Source organism: Mycteria americana, chromosome 1 (assembly GCF_035582795.1).
Source record: "Mycteria americana isolate JAX WOST 10 ecotype Jacksonville Zoo and Gardens chromosome 1, USCA_MyAme_1.0, whole genome shotgun sequence".
NCBI classification, from domain to species: domain Eukaryota; kingdom Metazoa; phylum Chordata; class Aves; order Ciconiiformes; family Ciconiidae; genus Mycteria; species Mycteria americana.
Genome location: NC_134365.1, coordinates 134,624,787 through 134,638,767, shown reverse-complemented (window position 1 = coordinate 134,638,767; position 13,981 = coordinate 134,624,787). Strand labels below are relative to the sequence as shown.

Here is a 13,981-nt window from a genome sequence, read left to right as displayed (position 1 = left end):
GTTTTGCTTAATGGTCATTGGGAATACAGCCATTTTCTGGTCCGTAGTCAAAAACACTTCTTGGGAGGACACGTAGTAGGCAATTGCTGAGATGTAGGGAGGGTCACTAAAATATTGTGACAATCTGCAGATACTTGGGAGAGGGAAACGCGGTGGGCGTGCACATATTGTATAGAAACATCTCCTCCTGAAGGCAAGACTTGTGCGTAAAGCCTTCAGGAAAGCTGGAGACTTCCCAGGCTCATGTTTTGAAGAGAAGTGGGTGATACTCTGGTTTCTGTCAACTGTAAACACATCACAACTACAGATGACTGCTGTCCAAAGCCAGCAAGAGTGTTTTTATTCTTGAATCACTTCAGTCAGTTTCATCATTTGATGATTTTGCAGTTACCAAAAATTATAATCTTCAGATAACACTTAACAGAATACTTACGATTTTCTCTCTGACTGCAGCCAAGGGTGTTTGCTGGCCAAAGTTCCCACCACCATGGGAGAGGTGGTGTTCATACTGAGGCTGACAGTTTAAGAAGGGAGCTCTGGAAGGGACAGAACAAGGTGGGAGTGGTGGGGAGATGGGATGTCACCTAAACTTTTTGTCTCAAGGAGAGTTGGTTTGCGTTTTGCCTTTGAGGCTGAGTGGGGTGGTAACAGCATTCAGAGAACCATATACAGCTTTACCTGGGGTTTCTCTGCGTTGTACTAATGAACTTCCATCCTTGAATACCCTTCTTTCTTTGCTCGGCTCTTAGTGTTCCCATCCCCTCTTCTGCCCTCTTCTTTCAGTGGATGCTCCCTTCCTTTACATAATCCCCTTGTAGCCTTTCTGTTTCTTTTTGTCTTCTCCCCTCCCCGGGATGGAAAGGGTATCGCCTATGCTACTCTGTCTTTATTTTCTTATGTCCTTCCCCATAGTCCTTATCTTTTGTTTTGTTTGTTGCAAGTTCTTGAAGGTCCTCTATTTGTCCACCCAACACCTAGCATGGTGAAGCCTTGCTCTTTGGTCTTTAAGTGCTCCTGCAATAAATACAATATACAGTAGTTTTGTCTGTCTTCTATCTGTATTCATCAATGAGAGTTTGCTGCTGTACTTTCTTTGCCAGTCAAAGCAGTGGTTTGCTCCAGGACACTTACTGTTTCTCACTTACAAAATTTTTATTCAGCTTTGAATGTGACCACTGTCTCTATGAATAGTTGCTATAAAGTTTAAAAAAACCCAACCAACACCAACCAAACACCACCACCCCACCACGTCCCCTCCCCCCCAAGAAGTGAGAAGGAAGATATAGGGGAAGGGAAGCGTCCACTTGTTTTCTTGAGGCTTGATTTCAACTAAAAAACAAAACCAAATAAAACCAACACAACACACCTGTTCAAGCAGGCCTTATTTAAAGAGCTGAGACTAGTAGGCAGTATATTTTCTCCTCATACCATAATTGTTCTGGTTTAAACACCCTGTTTCACTGCCTTGATGCCTGCTGATTTTATTAGTTATGTAGCGACTGGCATGCTCTTGCAACTTTCTGTTTGCTGCTTAGTGACTTGCAGAGGAAGACCGGAGCTGCCACTGCCAACAGTTACAGACCGCTGGAAAAAGATGTGCATTCTGAATTTAATGTAACTTGTTTCAGACTTTCTTTCCTCACTCTGATTTTTGATAATAAAGTCATCATCATTATCTCTCTTTATTTTGTAGTTTTGCCAATTTGAGAATTCACCCGCATGGATTAGTGTTGGTGGATCTGCAGAGCTACAATGATCATACAAAAGGAAGAGAGGAAGTCGATCAGGTATGAGTGATGCTTATCTTACTAGGCTTATCAAACTGCATGGGGAGCCCCTTCTTTTCTTCAGATCTATCAAAGTACATCTTGGTAAAAGATTTTTAAATATCAAAGTTAATTCAAACCTGAATGCTTACAGATGAGGAGTAGTAACACCTATTGTTGCATGCACATATGAGTGCACACGCACACACACACTCTCTGTTTTGCATGTCCTGGGCCTCATGTTCTTTGCTGTAAAAGTTGTAAAAACATAGCAGCCTTGGTTAGGGCTCAGGTCTCTTCAGGCATCGAGGGCAGTGAGGGAGGAGTGATGCTCAACCCACAACCTGGTGTATTAGTGTATGACTTCTTTTCCTTCTCTAATCTGAGAGATGGGGAGCCTCTATAATCAAACTTCTTCCCCATGGAGAAAAGTAAGTTCAGTTTCCCCTATATGAAGGCTCCAGAAATTGGATATTGCAGGGGAATAGGCCACTGCTCTGGCGGGAGTGAAACCTTACAGCGTTCTTGTGTTCACTCTTTGGCTGTGCCTGAAAGGTCTGGCTATGTTATCTGGGAGGACAGCTAAACACAGTGATGACAGCTGCTACAATATGCACATTCTTGCTAGTAATGAGGCTAAGGCGACCAGCTAGTTATTCATAGGCTTCTAATGTTACATTTCAAAGCCTTTCAGTGCAGGTGCTACTTTTTATTGTCTTCCAAGTAGCCTAATTTATCAGATACTTTACATTAAGTGATTACCTATAAATTCCACCTCTCTTGTTTGCTGTTTTTTCAGCTTCTAAACAAAGTAGAAGAAAGAATGAAAGAATTGTTTCATGGTAATATAAAACGGGTGAAACGGTAAGTTCATACATCTACTTCTGTATGTGGCTTGTCTGCATAGTTGCTAAAGATAATAAGCAAATTATGCTTTGCTGGACTGCAATGAATAGCCTGGAGTATGAATTTATGCAAGTGTGTTTTACCCAATATTTTAAAATTGTTTTATTGCAGAATTGAAGATGCTGTGAGGTTTGTCATTGTGTTAAGCTTTATCTTCAGTGTTGTTACTTTGGGCAAGGATTATTTCTTTAATTTGCTGCAATGGTTGCATGAAGTGGTGGGAGAAAATGCAACCAGGAGGCAAGAGCAGACTGCTCTGGAAGGTCTGGGGAGCCAAGGGTGGGAGGTGGACAGGCCAGGGCATGAGCCATACCCTCTGGGCCACATCCCACAGCTTGTGGACAAGGGGAGAGCAGGGCTGGTGATGGTAACCAGGGTCAGCCCCAGCCCTGTGACTGCCAGGCTGGGCTGTAGTACTGACGCAGCTCAGAGACCAAACTGGGTGTCGAGGATCAGCGAAAGATTTGGGCAGGTATGGGCAGAGCTGCGGTGTAGCTTGGGCAGGGACCAGGAGAAAGAGCTGGAGCTAAAATGAAGCTCAAGCCCATGGAGGAGGCCCTGCCCGGACAAGGTTGCCTACAGCTCTGCCCCTGCTGCGCCTCGTGGTGCTGGCCTTGGGCACATGTGGCAAAAACCCCAGAGGAGCCTGTGTGCTTAGGGCCCTGCCAAGAAGATAGAAATGTTTTGTAGGAGATTTTTTTTAATATAACTGATCACTGAAGGAGGGAGGCTTTGTAAGCCTTTTGTCATTTTGGCTTACTTAAATACAAGGTTATATATTAAACAGGGATGCTAATTGTGGTTCATTGCCTGCTGCTGAAACGGCATGCATGCTGGAGTTCCCCAGGGGTCTGGAAGGACACAGCTCATGTTGGTACCTTCCTGGCAGGTGATTGGCACCTCGAAGCCAGGCATGCGCTTACTGCAGGCATGCACTTGCTGGAAGGTGCAGCGGGTGCTTTAAATAACATAGTCAGAAGTGGAAATGGTTTAAGAAAAGTAAAAAGCAGTCTAAAATCAACAAGATTCAGTAAAGCCAAGGAGCAAACTACAAAATGGGAAAACAGCTAAGCAATACTATAGCAGAAAGTAATCTGAAGGCTATACAAGACCACAAGTAAAGTGGTAGTGATTTGAAAAGTGATGTTATGGCTTGAATATTGTTTTTTTGTGTTTAACAGTTGTATGTAAAACACGGAGACGTAGTTATCTTGCTTTACTTTGTCCTGGTAAAGCCTCACCTGGCACACAGTGTGCAAATGTAGATAATCTTGTATACATGTATATGGGGGAGAAGCTCTCTCTTTGAGGACATCTTAATAGTGAAATATGATATTGGGAGTTTGTGGAATCCCTATGATAGGAACTTGTTAAAAATGGGTCAGGAAAAAATCTGCCTGAAGTGATCTAGGTTAATTTGGTTACCTTAGTATAGGAAGATGAACCTCCTAGAACAGTGGGTCTGGCATGGATCTTGTCACACATCCCTCAACTTTTTTCTTTCTTTTTTTTTTTTTTCTTCCCTCTTTTTTTCTTTTTTAATTTGCTTTGCATCCTTCTGGTGTTAGCTTCACATATGCAGCTCCACTAGAATTAATGCTGCTGGAAGAGTTGTTCCTGCCTTTTTGTTGTCTTGACGTAGTGAGTAGATGCTCTTGCTCTCACCGTGTGCTGCCATCTTGCGGCTCACTGAGGCTAGAAAGTATTTCTGAAATGTTTATTGAGAATCTCTGGTGCATTTAGAAGAAGCTTGTCTGTATCTGGTCTTCTGCTACACCCTCCTCTGGGAAAAAAACCCTTAACTCTCTGAAGTCTGCACGGGAAATCTCATGAACTCTGTGCCTGCACATTATGCTTAAAATGGAATGCAATCATTTTGATCATTCACTGCCATTTCAAATATAGTTTGTCTTTACAGGTGAAATACTGATTTGAACCAAGATAATTCTATGTGGAATTAAAAAAAACCCAAACAAAGCAAACAACCAAACCAAAACAATTTATGCAGATGCTTAAAAAGTAATGCAAACTGTCAGCTGATATCAAGGATTGTGCTTGTACACTGCAGGGTGACCTGGCTCAGTTTGAAACACTATAATAGTTCACTTTTTGTGTTTGTGTATGTATTTAAAATGTCTCTCAGTACAAGTTTAGAAGGGTGAGATCCACTAATGTAAAAGAAATGGCGTTCTTAGCTGAGCTGAAGGTGGGAAGAGGTTTTGTCATGGTTTTTTGTCTGCATTCTGCTTTTGTATTGTATCTATTTCTAGCCATAAGATGATTCTTCTGCAGAGGCTGGTATGTTATGTAAATCCCCTGTCTTAGGGTAGAGGTAGATTCACGTGCACGTTGTAGAAGTTGTACATAAAGAAGAACCATTTATATTTCATCTGTGCCTTAGCAAGTTATGTATATTTAACATATGGCTGATAGGTTTCTTATATCTGTTGAATGTTAAATCTTGCAAGTTTTCTTAAATCCCTCTTGTAAATATTATTTATTTATTATAATGAATCCACAGGATGTTTAGAGGGAATTTTTTAAAAAAATAAACATCCTCAAATGTTTTGTCATCTTTTTTTCTTATTTCTTTCTAGATTGCCAGCCATTTTGAGAGGAGGTGTCATTGATAGATACTGGCCCACAGCTGATGGGCGCCTGGTGGAGTACGACATAGATGAAGTTGTTTATGATGAAGATTCACCTTTTCAGAATATTAAAATTCTGCATTCAAAACAGTTTGGCAACATTCTTATCCTCAGTGGGGATGTTAGTAAGTATCATCTCATTTGAGGATCTTTTGCGTGAAATTGTAGGAAGTGTTGTTTTCTATCTTGCTATGGCACAGTTTTAATAGATTACTAATGGTCATGGTTCTGATGCTGGAAGCTACATATATGCATGTACATACATGTCTGTTCCTGTATATAAAGTATTTTAATCAGAAAGGCTGACCAATGTAAAATCTAGAGTACAAAAAACACTTCTTCTTTTCCCAAAGTTGTTGTCTTTGCTGTGGAAGGTGGCACAGGAGAATAGAAGTCAAGAGTGTTCTCTAGCAGAGCTTACTTGACTCTGTTCTTTCATATGAGCTTTTACCTGTTTGTTGCAAGTCCAACCTCTTGAGGGCTTATCTTTGACAGTAAAACAAGCTACTTTGTTGGTCTTCAAAATGCAGTGGAATTCTAAAGAAATAAGAAGATGTAGGAGCTGGTGGGTGTGTGTGGGGGGATAACCCTGCTGCTCCCTTGATTCTCTAAAGGAATTACCTGCTTGGTGAGATACAGGACAGCTGTATCTTAAACCATTTAGCTGCTTTGTTGGTGAATGTCTTTTGACTCTTTTTCCAAATGCTCAGTTGAACTCTTAAGTTAATCAGAAGAGTGACCCAACCTTTATGGGATAGTCTTTACATGTGGTACTCTGTGCCAGCTGATCTTTGTATTTTTTAAAGTGAACTTGGGAGAAGATGGGCTACTGTTCTTTTAAGCTGGGTAAGAATGCTGTTTGCTAGAAAATCTAGGCATCAAGGAGTATGCTTTGTAAAATCTCTCAGTACTTATGTTGAAAAGTACTGACTGAGGTAAATGAGGGATGTTGCTGTCTAGGGATAGGATACCTAATTTTAGTCTAATGGCAGAGTAATGAAGAAATTTGACTATAGCTTTTTGAAATCACCAGAAATACCTCTAACCATTCAGTTAGCATTCTGCAACTGTCAGGGGGACTTCCATGCGGATGGCAGCTGAAAAGTGTTGTTACTGAATTCACTAGCAAGGTATTTTCTAATTCAGTTAGAATTGTATTTGAAATCACCAAATTAGGTATTCCATACTTCAAGCCAGAAATTTTCATCGGTTTTATATGGAGATGAGGTTTTTGTTTGAATGTTATCACAATGTGCCTCATAGAAAGGGAGGTATGCTATTACTTATTTACCTTCCATGGGATTTTAAAATACCGCTTTGTGTCATTTTGTTATTGTGCACTTATAAGCGAAGTGCTAATTGCCAGGCAGAATGATAGGATATGCCATGATGTGCTGCTGCACAAAGCTTTGTCCTTGTAGCTCAGATCTGTTATTACAGCTTAGGAATGTTATTGCCTGCTTTGAAGCTAACGGTGAAGAAATCAGCAGAAGGCATGCTTCAGGGCCCTTCAGCAGTTAGGTGTTAATGGTCATACTTATGCTGCTGTGGAGGGATCCGCTGGGGTGCATCTAGGTTTCTCTTTTTAGTTGGGGTCCAGAGTGTGCTTTCAGAAATCTCCTGATTTGTCTCTTGCAGCACTAGTCTGAGGTAAAAACCCACTGAAGTATTAAGTGTAGATATCAAGTCCTAAGTGCTGACAGTTTTGCTCTACAACTTTGCTTCTCTTGGCATGCAGTACTTCCTAATGCTGAGGTAGTCATTGCTGGGTTTGCATTGAGAACTAGAGAAACCCTGTGTGGGATTCTGAGGAGGATCTCATTAGCTTTGGTAAATCACCAGCCTCCTGTTACCTGGACTGTCTCTGAGAGCTGGGTTGTTTCTGTAGATGCTCTTGCTTTGGTCTGTATTGTATCACCTTTGGATTAATACCAAATTAATACCAATTAATGAGAAGAATTAAAGATGTAATGTTTCTGTCCAACTCTTTCTCTTCCTTCCATTCAGATCTGGCAGAGAGTGACCTGGCATATACTCAAGCCATAATGGGCAGCGGAAAGGAAGACTACGCTGGGAAAGAAGTGCTAATCCTAGGAGGTGGTGATGGAGGTATTCTATATGAGATAGTCAAACTGAAGCCAAAGATGGTTACTATGGTAGAGATATCCTTTGACAAATGACTGATCATTGTTTCAACATTTTTCAGTCTGCGTTTTCTGCTGATGTCTTAGCATTGAGTACAACTATCAGGTTCTGATTTGCATGAGGAGATAGGGTCTAAAATGAAATTGCTTTTTTCAGCTTAGAGAGACCCAGTGACTACATATTTGTGCATCATTATGTAGCACGTGCTTTCAAGTTCCCAATCCATACTATAACTCTTGAGTAGCAAATTACATAGAACTGGAAAGGAACACTTCTGTCATCAGACTGATATCTTCGCTGATAACAGAAGACAGGTCTGTCAAGTCTGCGGTTTGGGCTGAGTTCTGCCTTCTTGGATTCTTCTGTTTTTCTAAAGAAAGCTATAAAAAAATAATCCCTTGAAGCAAAGAAGTTTAATCAATAGGAATGTCAGGACTTGGTGAATTGTGTTGGTGGCAGAATGACCAATTCTTGCCCTGTCTTAAAAATACTGATACAAATTGAGTAAACAAATTGAGTAAACAAATTGAGTTTTCAACGTTCTGTAGTTCAAATAGTTTTCACATGGCTAACAGTGGTTTACATTACAATGTTGATAATCCTAGGTTTTGGGATCCCCTTGCTAGAAACTAAAAATAATTGTTTAAAAAATGTAGGTTCAAGTCTTAACCTAGTTTAGCTTTATGGGGTTTTTAAATACACCATCCTATTGTTCACATTTCAAGCTTTCACATTAATGGTAACCTAAGGTACCAGAAATACCAGTTAAAAGGAAAACTAAGCACTTCCTAAACCTCTAACCGAATCTGGAGGCGAATACATAAGGTTGGCAATTGCAATATGTATACCAAGATACACATCTTACTATTCCTTTGTGAATGTTACCTTTTTGAGAATTTCTTTCTGAAGGAAATGGAAACTGTTACCTATATTATTTCTGGAATGTAGAATGCCTTAACCAGCTTCAAACATTGACCAAATGGTGATCGACGGATGTAAAAAATACATGCGTAAAACATGCGGAGATGTCTTAGACAATCTGAAAGGAGAGTGCTATCAGGTAATTTTTTGGTTTTCTTTCATTAGAAGTAATATTTCAAATACAGTAATACCTAGCCTGGAAGACTGCTCTGGCTAGGTTTTGGGGAAAAGTCTTCTGACTTTTCTTAATTTTGGGAAGGATTTTTTCCTTCTTTATGATACTTCTAAATTTTAATAGCTGGCAGTGGGATTTGTGTTGGAAGTATACATTAGTGTCAAAATATTTTAACTCTCAGTCTTCAAACTCTCTTAAAAATAATTATATAGCTTTTAAGGAATGTGAAATAGGAGAATGTTCATTGCCATAGCTTACAGATAAAGAGGAAATAATAGTAAGAATGCAGTGTTAAACATAATTCCTTAAATTGATGAAAAGATGGAAGAAATGTGTATTTAAGTTAGTTGTCCTGTACTCTTGAGAATATCTGAATTTGTAATACACATTTTAAACTTATTTTTAATTTACAGGCAAAAACTCTTACCACTACACTGCTAGTATATTAAAAATAAATTTTAAAATAAAAAATTCATGCATCCCTGCAGTTAAGGTCTTTATGTGCTGCATCTGACAGAGCTTACAAACTAGCCCAGGTGTAATCTGACACCTTCACTGGAAATCTTTTCTTTCTGTTTTCATTACTGCTCCTTAAGGCTCTCGCAGATAGTAGTTTACAGGTGTGAGCTAAAAAAAGCATGCAAAAAAATTAACAGAGATGTCACATGCTACTTTGCATGAGTCAGTGGCCCTTCATACAAATACCTTATTTTACTTGTATGTTGGCAGACTGCTAACTGTTGTTACCATTTGGTAGGTAGAATAGCGGTCACCCAGCAATCGGTGACAAAGCTAGGAAATTCAGTCCTGTAGTGCCTACGTTGTCATTGTCATATTTCTTACAACTGTTCCTCCTTTTTATATGATGTAAAAAGTTGAAAATGGAGCCTAAAATTAAATGCACATTTAATTTGGTACTTTGCCCCTCCTCTTAATTGCTGTGAGTCTGCATTTGTTCCTTTTACCTGGTCAGTTTTAGGGTATTTTGAGGACTAGCTACAGTATTTCATTCTTACAGGTTCTAATTGAAGACTGTATTCCCGTACTGAAGAGGTATGCCAAAGAAGGAAGGATGTTTGATTATGTAATTAATGATCTGACGGCTGTTCCAATCTCTACATCTCCAGAAGAAGGTTAATCTTCTAATTTATTTTCCTAAACTTCTGAGGATTTTCCACGTTTCTGCCCCTCCACTCTGTAACAGTTGGCAGTTTGCAACAAAAATACTTTGATTCTTGCCTTTTTAATAGCAAATCTGAGAGGCAAAGAATGATAGTAACACATCTGTTCTTTTTGAATTTTTCTTGAATGTTAGAAAAAATTAGCCAGTGCCTAGGACTTTATTAAACTGTGCTCTTATTCCAGAATAATATGAACTCGTGTAATTTTTGAGAAAGTATTTGGGAAGTTTACACTCCAGTAAATTTTTCCCCACTGTAATTTCTTGGAAATGTCTAGAAAATTACTGTGAAGAAAACCAGAGATACTTCCACCATCGCTGCCATTGTGTATGGGTTGTGTGGGGTTTTTTGTTTGTTTTTGTTTGTTTGTTTGTTTTTAAATGTATAGGATGGCTACTTTTTAAACAGTAGATATGTTGCAAGTCTTGAATATGTAATAGTGAACAAGCCAGTAATGTGCTGTTCTGTTTCTAAATCATACTCTATATGCAGATTCCACATGGGAATTTCTGCGGTTGATTCTTGACCTCTCAATGAAAGTCCTGAAACAAGATGGAAAATACTTCACACAGGTATGATATATGGATGTAAAAAAGTATTGCTGTATATGTATTGCAGTCTGCATTTTTCAGGTTAAAAAAAAAAAGGAAGGGGACAAAACCGAACCAACTAACTAAAAATCTACTAGCAAGCTGGTTTTCTCCTTTTAGCAACTCATTGGGGATTTTTGCATGGAATTTGGGCTTTGCTAACTGACTTGTCTTTTTTCATTATTTCAGCTGAATTTGTAGTGTGTGTGCCTTTGAATTTAAGAGCATAATTTTGAGAATCAGCTAGGCATACTACAGAATATTTTAGCTGTAAGCAATTCTCGGAAAAGCAGAACAGATGTACTTTATAAACAGATACATGCTTTTTAAGCTAATGTCTCCAGTTGTAGAGTGTAAGACATGAAAATTTGTCATCCATAAAAGTGTAAGAATTTGACATAAGTGCAATGGGATGAGAAAATTAGTCATTTGGGAGTAAATACTCTCTTTTTGTTTGCTATCCACTCCTAATGCAAGTCACTGGTTTGGCTTCTACAAAATGGATTTTGAACATTTGAATATGTTTGTTACAATGCTTGGCATTTTGTGAAGTATTCTATATAAATAAGATTTTGTCCTTGTGTATGAAGTTTTTAATGCAACTCTATTTAAAAATAAATAATTTAAGATTTGTATATTTGCTACAGTATAGCCACCTCATGGATAATATAACTGTGGTACAGCTTTTATCTGAAGATACTTTCTGTATGTAATCTTGAATTCGGAATGCCACAAAACTGTGTGCAGTTGTACAAAAACGTGACAAGACCCAGCAGATGGTTGAGTGAAGTATAAGTCTCTGAAGTTGTATTTCTTTTGTCATGCCCCTACCTTAACTAGTCTTCTGATGTGTGGAGCATCTAAGTACAGCATTTTGAAATAATCTTGTTAAGCTCTGAAATAACCTAGCTAAAATTATGCATTTTGAACGCTGTTCCTATCAGCGTAGAGTTTCTGAGGTGTGTAAAGGAGCTGGTTTACTGTAATATTGGACAGGTTTATAAAGAAATGCAAAACTCGTAGAATGAGGTTTTTGGCAACTTTAATGTGCTGCTTTATTTCAAAATGCTGTGGTTGTATGGGCAAGATAAATTATCTTGTGGTTGAACTGTAAGATATGACTAATATGGTTGTATCACACTGTAAATCTTAATGGCTTTTCTAGTCTGTTAATAGTGTAAATATTTGTGACAGACTTTGATATTGAAAGGATGCTACATCTTTTGGACAGACCAAGCATTTGTGTTGCAGTTGTCATACTTGTAACATACACAGTCAGACTAGCTGACTTTATTAGAACGTATGTGGCTGACTTTATTAGAACGTATGTAAATGTATGTCTGTGGACAGGTGTCTGTCAGACTTTGCAGAAGGACTCTGGGAAGAAGCTTGTGCTGAAAGCTGGAGTGATGGCTGTGCTGCAGCCAGGGTACTGGGGAGCTGAAACCAATAGAGGTTGAGACTGGTGCAGCCCTGCTGCCTGTCCTGTCCTGATGAGAGGAGATAACTCTGCTCTCCAGCATCTCTCCTTGCACAGGAAGAAAGGACAGCAGTACTGAACCGGCCCTGGTGGGTTCAAGCTGTTGTGAAACTGTGCAATAGTCCCAAAGCAACGAGCTGGGACATGGTAAGATGGGAAAGAAACAATATTAAAATTGAAGTGGCTTGAATTTGGACTTGTGGCGAACTGGTAGCCAGTGAAAAGGCTGGAGTATAGAAGCAGTATACTCTGGCAACTTAGTCTTCCTGAGGGTGTTGAAAAAAGGAAAATTAACATTGGGGCAAACAGCTATCAGAGCTTTTGATATATGTACTGATACGCTACCCAGCCCATTTGATGGTCCTTGTAGCCTCTTCCCAGTTGGGCCTGATTTAAAACCAAAAACAAACAGAAAAACTCTCAGAAAACATAGTAGTCTGATCATAGGAAGAACAAACTTTTAGGGGTCCTTTAAATAAAAACAGCTGTCTATAGCTTTCTTTAAATTAGGTTTTGAATTAAGCTAATTGAAGCTGGATATCCAAAGGATTGGGTTAGACTATGGACAGAAGTTCAAACATGACCACTACCAACTTTGGTAGCTGAGCTTAGTCACACACTGGGAACTCATAAATGGTTTTGAATGCTCTGATGTGTTAGCTGTTAAGTGCCAGGGTTTTTTAGGTTTGTGTATTAACGTTGGAAATTTAAGTTACTTTTATTCTGTCTACTTCTGGGATGCTTATCTTAGGTAGCAGGCTGTACTTTACTTGCTGAGGGAATCACATGCCTTTTAAGGCAGTTGTGTTTTTAAAATCCAGAACTTTGTGTGGCGTGGCCTGCCATGCCCCCCGCCCTGCCCCCCTGAGCTTTCTTGAAGTGTGTTTTGGTTCTCTAAAAACACAAAATATGTTGAATATCATCAAGAAAAGCAACCGGGGCAATGTCCATCTATTTGTTAGAGCCTGACCTTTGCTACGATGAGGAAATGTCTCATAGGAAAGATGGTGCAAAAGGGTCGTTGTCCTGTTGGCTGCTGGCCAGTAGCTATAGTTGCTTCTTCTGCCTTGGCGTTATGTTGTACTAACGTTAGAAACTTCTGTCCTCTGTAGTCTGTAGCCTGTCTTCTGGTAGTTCTGCTTGCAGGGGTGCCTTGTGCATCTTGTTAGAATGTCATTTATTTCAATGCTCAAGAAATGCTTTACCCAAAAGTGGAATTCTGTTCACAGAGTGCCAGCCTTTCACATAGTGTATTGCTGCCTGGCTCTCTAAATGCCACTGCTGGGAAAAATAAATGGAAATGCTCATCACCTCTTCATTGAGCTCTGCACAAGTTTTGGAAAATGTTCTCTTCAGCACATGAATTGTCAGCAGGCAGGGTCTAGAGCTGTTTAGCTCTAGATAGATAAAATTCATCTGAGATTAACAAAAGAATTTTTTTTGGCATGCTACTCCAACACACGTGGTTGTTCCCTCGGGATGCCATGGTGATCCTCAAAGCAATCTTCCAAATGCTAATGCAGAATATCCTTTCACCACTAGGTGGAGACTGATAACTAATATTGCCTAGCAGTTTATTAACATTTATAGAGAGATTCTGCCTGTGAAAGGTTTTTCAGACTATTTATTCCTATTCCTAGGGGATGCAAGAACATATGAGGCCAATTTTAGGGTGAAGGAGGGGCTTTTTGCTTGTTTCAGCTCTGGAAAGTTAGAAAGGGCAGTTTATGGGTCTCATTCTCTACTGCTGTAAGTCTGTGCTTAAGTATATGGGGGGGGGAACACCTCCATACTTGCTCTATGCATCCACAAATAATAATCACAATGAGAACAAAAACTTACTTGTATGAGTAGCAGCCTTGCTTTTCACATCCTTGCTTTATTTAGCTGCATCATCCATATTGAGAGTCTTGCAGCCTAGATAGGACCTAGACAGAGAGAGGTGAGCTTTAGGGCCCTTAGCCTGCAGAACTTGCAGGCCTGTCTGTAAGTTTATGACTTGAGGCTTGTTTGCAAAAACTTACTATTGACCATAATCCCACTAGTCTGATGCTTAAGGGTCATATGGCTTGCTATATTTCTCTTCTTCCTTCTCGTTCTGAAGCTGGTGCTTTGAAGTGTTTAGTGATATAATACGGGTCTGGATTTGTGAGGTGCTCAATGTTGCCT

General features: G+C 39.5%; 1 protein-coding gene across 3 annotated transcripts in view; it reads left to right on the top strand.

The window, feature by feature from the left end:
- SMS (spermine synthase) overlaps positions 1 to 13,981 on the top strand; it is a 55,789-nt gene that overhangs the window by 29,258 nt on the left and 12,550 nt on the right. For all 3 annotated transcript variants that reach the window (XR_012778411.1, XR_012778410.1, XM_075521230.1), the window contains exons 3-9: positions 1,694 to 1,787; positions 2,566 to 2,630; positions 5,270 to 5,445; positions 7,328 to 7,484; positions 8,438 to 8,525; positions 9,580 to 9,694; positions 10,235 to 10,314. Coding sequence is in view for 1 of the 3 variants with exons in the window: in XM_075521230.1 (XP_075377345.1) it covers positions 1,694 to 1,787; positions 2,566 to 2,630; positions 5,270 to 5,445; positions 7,328 to 7,484; positions 8,438 to 8,525; positions 9,580 to 9,694; positions 10,235 to 10,314 (775 nt within the window). In the remaining 2 variants the exon portion in view is untranslated. The remainder of the gene's footprint in view (positions 1 to 1,693; positions 1,788 to 2,565; positions 2,631 to 5,269; positions 5,446 to 7,327; positions 7,485 to 8,437; positions 8,526 to 9,579; positions 9,695 to 10,234; positions 10,315 to 13,981) is intronic.